Genomic DNA, 14,805 nt, shown 5'->3' on the forward strand with positions numbered 1-14,805 from the left:
TTAACAGACCCACTTAGCCAGCTAGGTCTGTATAAAAAGGTAATGGCTGGTATATTTTGAATTGATTGCTTATTAATGTACTAAAGTATCGCTGAATCATTTGCTTCTCCATCTGCTTGGCTAAATAATGAGTTTGTTTATTATACTATATCTTTGCAGAAATGTTGGGCAAGTGAATCAGTTCCAAAGCATGAACCTATTGTGTTTCAGAGACTCGTGAGGGTCAAAATTTCAAAGGGAATCAGTCCAATAATAAAGACTCCAATCAACTCCTTTTCTGTTTTCGTATCGTATTTTAATACACGTGCGTACTGGTATACAAATAGACATTCTGATATTGTTTGTGCCATTATATTATTGTTGAAATCATATATACAAACATTGGCTGAAAGGGACTTTGACAGATGGTCATAAATAATCATGATTAGTACACAACTCTTTTCATTTTACCATTAAAACAACCTTAAGCTTAGTCAAACAAGAAAGAAACAACAAGCTTTTCGATATTTTTTCTTTCTGAATTACCATATTTTTCTTTCAAGTAATGTGTAAAAAGCATCTCCCCTCTCATGCTAGACAATTACGTCACTATCCACTTCCTAACCTATTGCATTTTATTAATAATTACATTAATTACCACGTATAGAGAATGATAACTTTCAATATTGTAACCATGTTGGAATGTTATAACAATGTATTCTCCAAAATATATTTCAATTGTTTGTAGCTTGCAATACAACAGAATTACAATTGTGAAGCTAACAAGCATAATTGCATTCCATCTGTTATCATTTATACGTCTCTTGGGTTTCCATTTTTTGTGAGTCTCATTAATATACATGTAGTATTGGTATTTCTTATTTCTGTTCAAGTGACCGTAAAATTCCCAGCACAGGGCACAGTGACATCAGATGGTTTAAACTGGATCATCAGAAAGAAATAAGTCAGGAACATGCCGATTATCTGAAAGAAATGACGGTTTATTAGCCTTACTTAGATTAGATTATTAGCCTTACTTATTTTCAAACACTTAACAAACGCTTCTCTCTTGCACTGAAAATGGTATCAAAATATCATTGTTAAAACCAACAATTTTTAAAATTTATTAAAACATCAATCCAAGCAACCATTGACAAAATGGCGCTATAGACTTCATATATTAATATACCTTTAAACTATTGCAATATATAATGTCAGAAATATTACTTAAAACCAGACAAAATTAATAATTTGGTTAATCCCTGTAAACAATGTCCACGTCTTTTTCTTCTCGTGTTACGTTTAATTAGCAAAGAAAATAATTGTTAAGTCGTTCGATCTTTCCATTATCTTTCTTTTTTTATTTTAATATTTAGATGAGATATTTAAAAGACAGGGTGTAAGCTATTTAAGAGCGTGAAAACAGCTCCGGTGTTTTTTGTCTGTGATCAGTTGTAAATGTTTCCCTCTTACCAATCTAAATTCTAATGCATTTCTTAATTTGAAACAATGTTGCAATAAGAAAAATATGATTTTTTGTCGAAATGAGGGGTCTCACGCTCGATAACAAACTTATCAATTTTGTATTTCTTTACTACATATATTATTGATCCATTTTATAACATTACTGTAACCATTACATTGTAACCATTTAAAGTAACTGAACCTTGTTTCTACATGTTTCACTCACCGTCAAAATAGTAGGTTTATCTATGGTAAACATCCCCAGTGCACTAAATCCTATTGGAGTTACACTTAGCTTGTTCAGGAACATCTGAAACTAAATAATTTGTAATCATTTAATGACGGTGTGAAACGCTTGCATTATTTTGTGTAAAGCATTTTATTACAAAAGTTTTATTGTATTTCACTAATCATAATTGCATGCTGCTCTTTAGTATCCTTATCGCCGATCAATGAGATCAATAGCCATTTGTTCAAATTCACATTACAAAATCCCATTGATATTTTGCAAAACCGGTGTAACGCGACAGAGAGTTCCCCATGATAGAGAGTCAGCTTCCCATTCATGTCTACATGTTAGCCTCGATCGCCCTAGATTTTGACCCATTTAGGTCATGCTTACCATTATAACTAAATAGAGGGCGGACATTACGTTACACGGACCCTCAGTTTCGTTACACCGGCTTTGGTCAAAAAGTGTTAAAAACAATTATTTTTTAAGTTGTGGAATGCTATAGAGAAGACTAAAACTTGTGAACATCGATGGGATTAATTGGTGTTTCCAGACAGTTGCCGTGAGCTTGAGAGAGCAAAATATTATTCCAATCGGCTTTTATAATGTTTTAAAAGCTTAAGTCACGCCTATTGAACTAAAGCATCGATTTCTTCCATACTACTTAAAGAAGGTATTTTATTCCAAACGAGACAATCAATATGAAACTATATGTTGCAATTACTGTTTTATTGGCAAAGCAAATGAGTTTTATCAGTCGATTTCACTCCCATTTGCTGGACGATTAACGTTTCGTTTTTAGAGCAAGGTTGGTCATAGGGGACTGTAATTAACAGATGGTAAACTGGTGGGCCCCAGAAGAATGCAAGTGACATTCAAAATTTCATAAAGGACAAAATAAATTCCTCGATTACATTATTTTTTGACGGTTGTTAATTGAAAAAAATCTTTTTGTATCTCTGGGAGCATACCAGCCGAAGACGTGACTTGTTTGAATCCAGAATATTATCTATAATTTGAAATGTCTATATTTCTATGTGAGACACCACCTTATTTATCTTTAGCCCCTACCTGGTGGTAAATGTTATACCATTTATTCTTACCGGAATCAACTGGCTATCGGGTATGATGTCCAGCTGAGCCTCGTTGAGCTCCAACAGTGGGGAATGTGCCTATAAAGAACATATATAGAACATAATTATTACAAATACACTTTGTTAAAATTAAACATAAATTATATGTATATATGTGTGTGTGTGTGTGTGTTAAAACCTAAGCAACAATAAATTAATTCAATTATCTGTAAAATTATCCTAATTCAACAGTGGTGTATTTTTGTTTCAGCAGTAACGTGTTTGGTTCCATCAACCTCGTATAGGTCCAGTAAACTCATCTCTTTCTCAGTAAGCACGCCTGGTTCCGAAGTAATAAGTAAGCGGCTGGGCCCATTGTATCCCAAGCAATATAACCGTTTCTTCCCACTTGCACAAGCCCAAATCTGCCGGTTCAATACAAGTAGGACATCGTTAGATCGAAAAGCATGCATTGAGTATTTTTACTTGAATGCATTTTAAATATTGGATCAGTTGTCAAAACAGTTCAATAAAAAGGAAATTATCCGTTAGGCATTGGAGGAAGAAATACTGCCAATTCATTGTTTTTTGGTTTCCAATGTAAACAAAATCGGGTGCAAGTACTTTGCGTATTGATCAATGCACTGAAAATTCTCAGGTGAGGAAAACTTCGATTGTTTTTTACACATCCTCGAGCTACAAAAAATCGAGTTCCAGACATGTCTAAATTGTCGTTCAATGTTATACAAAGCACTGGTTTTGAGGGATTTAGCAAGATGATCTCTACATATGTAGAATAAATTACAAAAGCGAAGACGAGACGACATCCCATCTAGCTGATGTCCGATTGTTGATCCAACTCCAATAACGGAAAAAGAAACTGATGCAATTTTGTCCCTGAAAACTTTGTTTTTATCGACACTAGTGGGGTGATTTAATTTAGGTTGAGAGATAGAGAGATGTAGAGATGTACTCCGTTGCGTGCATGTACATACTATCGTAAGGCAAATTGTGTGTGTGTGTGTGTGTGTATGTGTGTGTGTGTGTGTGTGAGAGAGAGAGAGAGAGAGAGAGAGAGAGAGAAAGAGAGAGAGAGAGAGACTGACCTGATCGTGAACTAATGCCCCAATGGAAATGACGCCCAGTTGCATTACGGCCTGTACTGCCCAAGATATCATTGCCAATATGTCCAAGGGTGTACCGGCCACGTCGTCCAAATGATAAATCAACAAGTAGCATATGAGGCAACAAAGTCCTGTATTTAAAACCAAAGTGTAGGCCACGAAGAAACTGAACATCCCGTCGGCAATGTCAAATAATTTACAGAGTTTCAGATGACGGCGTCGGTGAAACTCCACACGGAGAGGCTCACCTGTTACAAGTGCTTGTTGTACTTCCTCTTTAAACTCATCGTTGAATGCCTTAAACAGGTTGTAGAACAGAATGCAGAAGAATGTATAAATGGCATATGGCACAAAAGCAGCAAGACTCGTGTAAAAACCGCCAAATGCCACAAATGCATTCAGTATAGTAACATCGGTGCTGGAAACTGTGACATTCACAACGTAGTGAAACGGAGAATAGAGAAATACCGGCGTTAATTCATTTGACATTAAGTAAACCATGTAAACAAAGTTAAGGACATTATAAAATACCACAAATGCTGCTGCAATTTTTGTCTTTAGATCGAGTTTGATTGCCTCCATCACGCTAGGAAGATCTCTTTCCAACTGGGTGCATTCCCTCCAGATCGCTGGCAACCGGTCGTTGTAATAACAAGCACAGTAACAGAACGTAGCTTGAAGAGCGCAAACCAGGTACCAAACCGCAAACATAATTTTATAGTACAGTGCTGGGTTTGCTACACTCTCATTGCCATCAAATGCAACCAGTCCACGTGCTATGAAATGTACCCACATATAGGACACAGCAATGAAACTATAAACGTGTAAAGCGGACACTTTCTGCTTCCCTGGTTCGTCCCTCTTCGCCGAGACATCGTGAATTTTGGCGCCACTCCTTTTCTCGTGGTAAAGTCCAAATATTGTCATAACAACGCGTAACGGCTTAAAACTTTTATACACCTTGGAATCTTCTATGGCCAACGCCTGACCATTTTGTCTCTTAGATAAAGCCTCGGGTATACACCTCGTATCATGTTGTCTCCCAACCATGTCGAATCCATCAAGAGTTGGTATAGTGACTTGAACGTCGGCCATTTTTTCCAAAGTGAATGGCGATTAGAAACACAGACGTGAGCTGCTGTACATTTATATGAGCGTTATATTGATTTATAAACGTTGACCCATTAGTACATTAAGCACTTTTAGCAAGGAAAAGTTGGGGAGTTGTTTTCATGGAATTGTGGACAAACACCTCCCCAAGAAAAATTCCATATACACCTTGATATAATGCTGGGACACACAATGCGGTTCTGGGAAAATTGATCTCGCAAGCTGGTTGTCCTAAACTAAACAACTTGATGACAATTAATATCCGATGTAATGGGCTCAAACAGCAACTAAATTCAAACGTTTCCCTTTCCTGTGGTAATTGCAGATATAATAGTGGTCAAATGTCCAAACTCTATCGATTAGGTAGGTATGTTCACCAATTAAGTAAAACATTTGATGTCAGAGTTTTGTTTGTGGCTTTTAGGTGTGGATACAGAAAGGATCCCCGTTCATAAATTGCCCATTTGGTTACTTGCTCGAGGGCAAGTGATCAAATAAATTACATAAAATACATAAATTAAAGTAATTGTAAAGCCTATTAGATAAAATTAGTCGTAAATGACCTGGAAGAGTTTGCTGGCCCTAGGGATTTACAGTCGTGAACGCCTTTAAAACTTTAGTCTGGTACATGCATATATTTATGTTGTAAGTTTTGTTTATATTTTCTAAAGGCACATTCTTATTCATGTTGTAAGTTTTGTTTATATTTTCTAAAGGCAGTTTACCAAGTGACCAGGAAGCAAAAATCAACGGAGGTCACAAACGATGGTGCAAGTCTAGCAGGCTTTGCTATTGTAGATGGTGCCTTATCTATAGCACAGATAATTTTTTGCCACAAAAAACGACCAAATGCCTGGCACATGCTGTGCTTTTTTTTTTTCTTTTTTTTTTGGCACCAGTCTAAAGAGCTGAACCAACAAACTCCCTGAAATCTTAAAAATATCTCTTCATTAACCAAATCAGATATCGGAAGCGTGACTGTTCCGATTCATCTCGTTATGTATTATCAAGGAGAAATGATAAATCAAGCGCTCAACTTAAAAAATCTGAGATCATTAAAAAATCGTCATCAGGGAAATGAGTGCCATTGATCTTTTGGGCTTGTCCCGTTACGTAGTTTCTGTATGAGTCCATCAACTACATTAATTTTTTCTCCTAAGATTAGATATATATAGTTTTACGTTGTCAAACTAACATTGTATATTTATGCACTGACAGGATAAACAAAACTCTACAGACATTAAAATCTTGCAGACAAATACATGAACACGTGTGTAAAAAGTGTTGGTCGTGCGCCACTACGAAAATATAATCTTTTATCTTAAAAAGAGTGAAACATTCAAACCTTTTAAAATGGGTCCTGTTCAATATGCAACCAAGAAAGACAAAGCGCGGCACGAGAGGTTGCTTTTAAGGCAAGGGTGCTTTTGAGGTCGGACGTCAGTTTATTTCTTGGCTTATAGAGAACAGGGACAAGGGTATGGAATGTATAACTCATGTAATTATCGAAATTGATACCATCCTTCTATAAGTTCTTTGCCGCCGGCTTAACATTAAAAGATATCGAATAGACTTATAGACGCTCTTCTTTAGAACAGGGGATTATACAAATAGACATTACGATATTGTTTGCGCCATTACGTGGCTGTTGAATCGTATATACAAACATGAGCAGATGTTTTCATAAATAATCATAATAAGTACACAATTCTTTGTATTTTAGCATTAAAACAATTAACCGTCAGCTTAGACAAACAGGAAACAGCAAGTTTTTCGTTTTTTTTTCCTTTTTTTTCTTTTTGAATTACCATATATTTCTTTCAAGTAATAACGTGTCGAAGTCATCTCTCCTCTCATTCTAGACACTATTCATTATCCACTTGCTAAGCTATTGTATTTTATTAATAGTTACATTAATTACAACGAACAGAGAATGGTAACTTATAATATTGTAACCATAATGAAATGTTGTGACAATGAATTCTCCAAAATACATTTCACTAGTTTGTAGCTTGCAATACAACAGAACTACAATTGTAAGGCATTCAAGCATTATTTCATTCCATCTGATATCCTCTAAATGTCTCGTGGGTTTTCAATTTTTGTGAGTCTCATTAATAAAGTATTGCTATTTCTAATTTCCGGTCAAGTGGCCGTAAAATTCCCAGCACAGGGCACAGTGACATCTGATGGTTTAAACTGGATCATCAAAAAGAAATAAGTCAGGAACATGCCGATTATCTGAAAGAGATGACGGTTTATTTGTCTTACTTATACTTGTGAATTTATTTCCAAACACTTAACAATTAAACGCTTCACCCTTGCACTGAAAATGGTGTTAAAATCCACTCACCGTAAAACCAACAATTTTCAAAATTTATTAAAATATCAATCCCAGCAACCATTGACAAAATTGCATTAGACTACATTTGTTAATATACCTTCTTTAAATTCTTGCAATATATAATGTCAGAAAAATTACTTAACACCAGACAAACTTAATAATTTGGTTAATCTCTGTAAACAATGACCACGTCTTTTTCTTCTCGTGCTACGTTTAATAAGCAAAAAAATAATTGTTACGTCGTTCGATCTTACCATTATCTTTCTTTTTTATTATAATATTTAGGTGAAATATTTAAAAGACAGGGTGTAAGCTGTTTAAGACCGTGAAAACAGCACAGGTGTTATTTTTTTCTGTGATCAGCTGTAATTGTCTCCCTCCTACCAATCTAAATCCCAATGCATTTCTTAATTTGAAAAAATGTTGAAATAAGAAAAATATGATTTTTTCGCAATGAGGGGTCTCACGCTCCTTGACAAAATTATCATTTTTGTATTTCTTGACTACAGATATAATTGATCCATTTTATAACATTACTGTGAAAACATTTACAATGTAACCATTTGAAGGAACTGAAGACTGTTTCTAGAATCCACTCACCGTCAAAATGGTAGGTTTATCTATTGTAAACATCCCCAGTGCACTAAATCCTATTGGAGTTACACTAAGCTTGTTCAAGAACATCTGAAACTAAATAATTTGTAATTATTTAATGACAGTGTTAAACGCTTGCTTTTTTTTTTTTTTTTTTTTTTTTTTTTTTTTTTTTTTTTTTTTTGTAAAGTATCTTTTTACAAAAGTTGTCAAATTAGGACTTATTATGCTAGCAGTTTAATTGAATTTTACTGTATTTCACTAATCATAATTGCATGTTGTTCTTTATCACCGATCAATGAGCTCAATAGCCATGTGTTCAAATTCACATTACAATATTCCATTGATATTTTGCAAAACCGGTGTAACACGACAGAGAGTCCTCAATGGCAGAGTCCGCTTCCCATTCATTTGTACAGGTAAGCCTCGCCCTAGATTTTGACCCATTTAGGTCAGGTTTACCATTATATAACTAAATAGAGGGCGGAAACTGTGTTACACGGACCCTCAGTTTCTCTACACCTTCTTTGGTCAAAAAGCTTTAAAACAATTATTTTTAAGTTGTGGAATGCTACAGAGAAGACTAAAACTTGTGAACATCGCTGGGATTAACTGGCGTTTCCAAACAATTGTCGCGGGCATGATGAGAGAGAGCAAAATATGATCCCAGCCGGTTTTTATAATATTTTAAAAGCTTACGTCACGTCTATTGAACTAAAGCATCGATTTCTCCCATACTACTTATGGTAGGTATTTATATTGCAATTACTGTTTTTGAGTTTTATCGATCGATTTTTATCCTATTTGCTGGACGTTTCATTTTAGAGCAGGTTGGTCATATAGGGCGGTAATGAACAGTTGGTAAACATCTAATGTTAAAAAGAGTTAACAATATATTGAACTGATGATAAGGATGATGTCGATCCTTCGGTGTAAAAACCAGTCCAAAGTATTCCGAATGAGGTTCATTCCGTCAAATGTGCAGTTTTTATGAAACATATAAAACTGTGCTTTAATTTCTTGCCGTGGCAACTGGTTGGTTCCATAAATATATAAGTGTCAATCAAAATTTCATAAAGGCCAAAGTAAATTCCTCTATTGTTTTATTTATTTATTTATTTATTTATTTATTTAGTTTTTGATGGCTGTTAATTAAAAAAATTGTTTCTCTGGGAGCATACAAGCCGAAGACGTTATTTATTGAATCCAAAAACATTATCTATAATTTGAAAAGTGTATATTTAATTTTACTTGCAGGACACTACCTCTTCTATAGTCTATTGCCCCGAAGCGTTGGTTAATGCGGAACCATTTTATTCTTACCGAAATCAACTGGTTATCGGGTATGATGTCCAACTGAGCCTCGTTGAGCTCCAAGAGTGGGGAATGTGCCTAAAAGAAAAAAGACATTACAACTAGAAAAGCACTCAGAGAGCGCATACCTCCGCCAAGGCAGCAAAGTCTCCATCCAATGCCGTTTCAATTTTCAATATTTTTGGCAATTGATAATTGATTGATTATTGACCCGGATAACCACCAAAAACTAATCATCTCTTCCGTGGCCCGCTTCTGATAGTTCCTGAAAATTTCATAAAAATCAGTCCATAACTTTTTGAGTTATGTTGATGACAGACGGACAAACAGACAAACAACCAGGGGTGAAAACTTAACCTCCTTGGCGGATTTAAATATACTTTGTTATAATTAAACATTTACATATATATTTAACAGCATATGTGACAACCGAAACAACAATTTAATCACTTCAATAATCGGTAATATTTTCTTAACACAACTGTGATGTATTTTTGTTTGAGCAATAACGTGTTTTATTCCATATCCTCGTATAGTACCAGATCAACAAAACAACTGTCTTTCTCAGTAAACTCTCCTGGTTTCGACCCCCCCCCCAAAAAAAAAAAAAAAAAAAAAAAAAAGGAGGAGGAGACTGGGCCCATTGTATCCCAAGCAATATAGCCGTGTCTTCCCACATGCACTAGCCCAAATCTGTCGGTTCAGCACAAGTAGGACATTACATCGTTAGATCGAAAAGCATACATTGAGTATTTTTACTTGAATGCATTTTAAATATTGGATCAGTTGTCAAAACAATTCAATAAAAAGGAAATTATCCGTCAGACATTGCAGGAAGACATACTGCCAATTCATTGTTTTTTGGTTTCCTATGTAATGGCCCTGTCACACCTTGACGATTTAGCTAGCGAACGCCAACGTATGAAAAATTTGGCCAATACGCTGGCGTACGTCGAATGAGTGGTGGGTAAGTTTTGTATAAGTTAAGAACACGCTGAAGCACGCCGGTAGTCCAAAAATTTTATGCATGCACAAAACTTTTGGACGTATGTCAACGTATGATTCATACGTCCCGCATACGCGAGCAATAAGTTATGCGATCGTTGACACCCCATTCAAACAAACGTTATGTGTTAATTACTCACAAGTCGTAATACGTCAAGATAATATCAAGCTTACCAAGACGTTTGTTCAACCTTTGATTAACGTGTTTCGAACCTATGTGTAACTTATATCGAAATTACCTCTAACGCACATTGACATATTTAGACGTATTTGACGCATTCCGAACAACCCCGGAACTAACTAAACGTGATAACGTTGAGCTACCTTATGATGGCTTGTTGGCAGTGTTTAGGAGAATTGGGGTATAAAAATGGGGTTCGCATAATGGTGATGTTGACACTGCGATGCCTAGTGAGGTTAAGATTTGAGTCATCAAGTGGCAGCCTTTTCAAAGGCTACGGCACGTGATCGTCGGCCATACGCTGCCGTGTGGTATGCATAAGTTAGACTGGCGTTGGGCATAAGTTGTGAACGCCGGCAACACGCTACGCATTCGTTGGTATAAGTTGTCTATAAGAAATAGAAACGTTCTATATAAGTTACTAATACGTCATGCATACGCCGAACTCGTTATGAATACGCTATGTATACGCCAAAATTTGGAAAAAAAACGTCGACATTGCCATCACAATGATCACGTCGGGTATACGCTGGCAAAATCGTCAAGGTGTACGTGACAGGGCCATAAACGAAATTCGGGTCCAGCTACATTACGTGTTGATCAATATACTGAAAATGCTCAGCCGAGGAAAACGTCGATTGTTTTTTTTTTTTAATCCTCGAGCTACAAAAAATCGAGACATGTCAGACATGTCTAAATTGTCATTAAATATTGTACAATTTACAAAGCACTGATTTTGATGAATTTAGCCAGATGATCCGTACATATGTAGAAAAAAAAAAAAAAAGCAGACGGCATCTCATCTAGCTGATCTCCGATTGTTGCTCCAATGGAAATAACTAAAATTACTATAAGAAACTAAAGCTATTTTGTCCCCGAAACCTTTGTTTTTTTTCGACATTCGTGCGGCGTTCAAATAGAGGTTGAGAGAGAGAGATGTTGAGATGAACTTCTATGCGTGCATATGCATGTAATCATAAGGCAAACTGTGTGTGTGTGAGAGAGAGAGAGAGAGAGAGAGAGAGAGAGAGATAGACTGACCTGATCGTTAACTATTGCCCCAATGGAAACGACGCCCAGTTGCATTACGACCTGCACTGCCCAAGATGCCATTACCAATATGTCAAGGGGTGTACCGGCCACCTCGTCCAAATGATAAATCAACATGTAACATATGAGGCAACAAAGTCCTGTATTTAAAACCAAAACGTAGGCCAGAAAAAAGCTGAACATCCCATCGGCAATGTCGAATAATTTACAAAGTTTCAGATGACGGCGACGGTGGAACTCCACACGGAGAGGCTCACCTGAAACAAGTGCTTGTTGTACTTCCTCTTTAAACTCATCGTTGAATGCCTTAAACAGGGTGTAAAACAGAATACAGAATAATATGTAAATGACATATGGCACAAAAGCAGCCAGACTCGTGTAAAATGCACTAAATGCCACAACTACATTCAGTATAGTAACCTCGGTGCTGGGGACTGTGACATTCACAACGTAGTGAAACGGAGGATAGAGAAATACCGGCGTTAATTCATTTGCCATTAAGTAAACCATATAAACAATGTTAATGGCATTATAAAATACCACAAATGCTGCTGCAATTTTTGTCTTTAGATCGAGTTTTATTGCCTCCATGACGCTAGGAAGATCTGTTTCCAACCGGGCGCATTCCCTCCAGATCGCTGGTAACCGGTCGTTGTAATGACAAGCACAGTAACAGAACGTAGCTTGAAGAGCGCAAATCAAGTACCAAACCGCAAGCATAATTTTATAATAAAGTTCTGAGTTTGCTACACTCTCATTGCCATCAAATGCAACCAGTCCACGTGCTATGAAATGTACCCACATATAGGACACAGCAATGAAACTGTAAACTTGTAAAGCGGACACTTTCTGCTTCCCTGGTTCGCCCCTCTTCGCCGAGACATCGTGAATTTGGGTGCCACTCTTTCTCTCGTGGTAAAGTCCAAATATTGCCATAACAACACGTAACGGTTTAAAACTTTTATAAACTTTGGAATCTTCTATGGCCAAAACCTGGCCAGCTTGTCTCTTAGAAAAAGCCTCAGGTATACGCCTCGTATCATGTTGTCTCCCAACCATGTCAAATCCGTCAAGAGTTGATATTGCGTCTTGAACGTTGGCCATTATGTCCAAAATGAATGGCAATTAGAAACACAGGCGTGAGCTGCTGTACACTTATATAAGCGTTATATTGATTACCTATTATCTTTGACCCATTAGTACATTAAGTGTGAGATAATGCACTGTCACCCGAGCGATATATGCCATAACACCTCGAGCGTCATCCTAAAACACCCCTAAAACCGAATAAATTGATCCTATGTCATGCTCTAGAGATGTTATATGGAATAAACTCGTCCACGTGCGCTGGTCACCTCCCGCCAAATTCTTACGTATTGTCTGACCAATTTTTGGATTTTAAATTTGTCTACGTATATAACGCAAGCAAAGTCGCTATTCTCTTGTCAAGAAGGTTACATGTAAACTTCCGTCTTCGGCTTTCAGCATTTTAGAGACCTCGACTGATTTAACCAAGATGTAGTCGTGAAAGTCTACAGTAGGCCTACATCGAGGTTAAATCCGAGTTTTCCGAGAGACGCTACGCAGAAATGTCAAGTGAAGCGAGATATTTCTGGGTAGCGGCTCGAGGTTGCCCTCGATCTTCACTGAAGCTTGGCTAAATGGACAGGCTTCAGTGATCAGCATATCGCCACGGTCACATAACATCCCTAGTTATGTATGCACGTTGAGCAAGGAGAAGTTGGGGAGTTGTTTTCATAGATTTGTGGACAAACACCTCCCTGTGGAAAATTCCATATGCACCTTTACATAATACAGGGACACACAATATATCTGAAAAGTGCGGTTCTGCGAAAATTGATCACACAAAGCGCTGGTTGTGCTAAATTAAACAACTTGATGACAATAAACATCCGATCTAATGGCACTCAAATAGCAACTAAATTCAAATGTTTCCCTTTTCTGTGGTAATTACAGATATAATAATGGTCAGATGTCCAAACTCTATCGATTGTGTAGGTATGTTCACCAATTAAGTAAAACATTTGATGTCAGAGTTTTGTATGTCGCTTTTAGGTGTGGATGCAAAAATGACCCCCCCGTTATAACAGAGTTCCGCTCATACCAAATTGTCCACTTGGTGACTTCCACTTTTTATGTTATTCTATATCACATTAGAAAAATTAAAAAATCTCATATTAGACATTTCTGAACATTTTTGTACACGTTGCACAACGCCGCTAATTGTTGAGATTCGAGCGTCCGTCGTGAGCACTCCTTTTATGCTCCTGGCGTAGGAGTGACTCATGTGCTTTCGACTGTGTTCGTTAGCTGTGAGGGTGTGCGACGTACTCAACACGCAAAGGGCACTTGCTCCTTCATTGCTTGCGACGTGAGTCTTGGACCACGCACGTCTTACTTGCGAACTCCTTGAGAGGAGGGTAAAGTTACCGAATGCTTTAAGAAGTTTAGCATTCATTTTGTGCAGACAGAGAATGTTTAAACTTATGATTATTATCAGTGGATTGCACAGATGATTTTCATTGGAAAAATTCAGGTCATAAATGGAATGTTTTATTTTGGAAGATTCATACATATTAAATGACTTTGATTTATAAAATGCTCCACAGTATAATTTTTGTCTTTTATTTTTGATGAAATAATATTCTATATACATAGCATTTTACCCATGACATTTTCAAGCCAAAAAACCGAATACAAGGTACGCAAAGGCAATTGCGCCTCGGTTGACTCATCGCAAATTATATATTTATAAGCCCGAAGGGCTTGGTGTTCTATACATTTGACACGTTAATAAATGATGATGATCATAGTCTTCAAACAAGCGGCGATATCGCTTTTAGCGCGCAGTCAAAAATTGCGATACCTTCGATTTAGGCAGAAGAGCCGGATCGCAATGTTTGTCTGCGGTCGCAATTTGTCATGCTCTCAAGTTATCGAAACCTGTCCAGTTTCATGGTCGCACTAGGGTTGCCTTCCAGTGTTAAAGGGGGGGGGGGGTAGCTTGCGACGCTATAAAATAATCCTCTATGAACAAAAGGAACAAAACGCCACGGGAGATTGATTACACGAGTTTGATTTTAAAGGTACTTAAAGGGGGCGTGCTTTCCTATTCGTCTGGGTGATTAGGCCAGTCACCTTATTCCGCAACGATCATTATTAGTGAAAGTGTAAAAATCATACCTGTCCTTTGCAGTCAAAACTTCCAATTTCCTGTCTTAGGACTCATTCTCGTTGAAACTATCTGTCTAAGTACTTGGTAGATCGATCCAACCCCGTGGGGACATTCGCTAAATACAATCAGTTTAACAGAT

General features: G+C 37.0%; 2 protein-coding genes across 2 annotated transcripts; both read right to left on the bottom strand.

Moving 5' to 3' along the window:
• Positions 1–284: 284 nt before the first annotated feature.
• On the bottom strand, positions 285–4,968 carry LOC106164281 (uncharacterized). Its single transcript, XM_013542151.3, has 4 exons — positions 3,855–4,968; positions 2,779–2,847; positions 1,670–1,759; positions 285–963 (listed from the first exon to the last, which is right to left on the bottom strand). Exons 1-4 carry the CDS (start codon positions 4,965–4,967, stop codon positions 868–870), a joined length of 1,368 nt encoding a protein of 455 aa, XP_013397605.3. The 5' UTR covers position 4,968; the 3' UTR covers positions 285–867.
• Positions 4,969–5,913: 945 nt separating this feature from the next.
• LOC106160919 (uncharacterized) lies at positions 5,914–13,184 on the bottom strand. The gene is made up of 4 exons (XM_013537691.2): positions 11,462–13,184; positions 9,244–9,312; positions 7,927–8,016; positions 5,914–7,223 (listed from the first exon to the last, which is right to left on the bottom strand). Exons 1-4 carry the CDS (start codon positions 12,572–12,574, stop codon positions 7,128–7,130), a joined length of 1,368 nt encoding a protein of 455 aa, XP_013393145.2. The 5' UTR covers positions 12,575–13,184; the 3' UTR covers positions 5,914–7,127.
• Positions 13,185–14,805: the final 1,621 nt, after the last annotated feature.

This window comes from Lingula anatina, chromosome 5 (assembly GCF_051362555.1).
Source record: "Lingula anatina isolate TDL-2025a chromosome 5, LinAna3.0, whole genome shotgun sequence".
Taxonomy (NCBI): Eukaryota; Metazoa; Brachiopoda; class Lingulata; order Lingulida; family Lingulidae; genus Lingula; species Lingula anatina.

Excerpts from the sequence above, each read along its gene's own strand:
- LOC106164281 (XM_013542151.3), bottom strand. The coding sequence starts at position 4,967 with ATGGCCGACGTTCAAGTCACTATACCAACTCTTGATGGATTCGACATG. Across the intron at positions 1,760-2,778 it reads CCGATAGCCAGTTGATTCCG|TTTCAGATGTTCCTGAACAA; the intron begins GTAAGAATAAAT and ends CAAATTATTTAG. Across the intron at positions 964-1,669 it reads ATAAACCTACTATTTTGACG|ATAATCGGCATGTTCCTGAC; the intron begins GTGAGTGAAACA and ends CATTTCTTTCAG.
- LOC106160919 (XM_013537691.2), bottom strand. The coding sequence starts at position 12,574 with ATGGCCAACGTTCAAGACGCAATATCAACTCTTGACGGATTTGACATG. Across the intron at positions 9,313-11,461 it reads GGGCAATAGTTAACGATCAG|GCACATTCCCCACTCTTGGA; the intron begins GTCAGTCTATCT and ends TTTTTCTTTTAG. Across the intron at positions 7,224-7,926 it reads ATAAACCTACCATTTTGACG|ATAATCGGCATGTTCCTGAC; the intron begins GTGAGTGGATTC and ends CATCTCTTTCAG.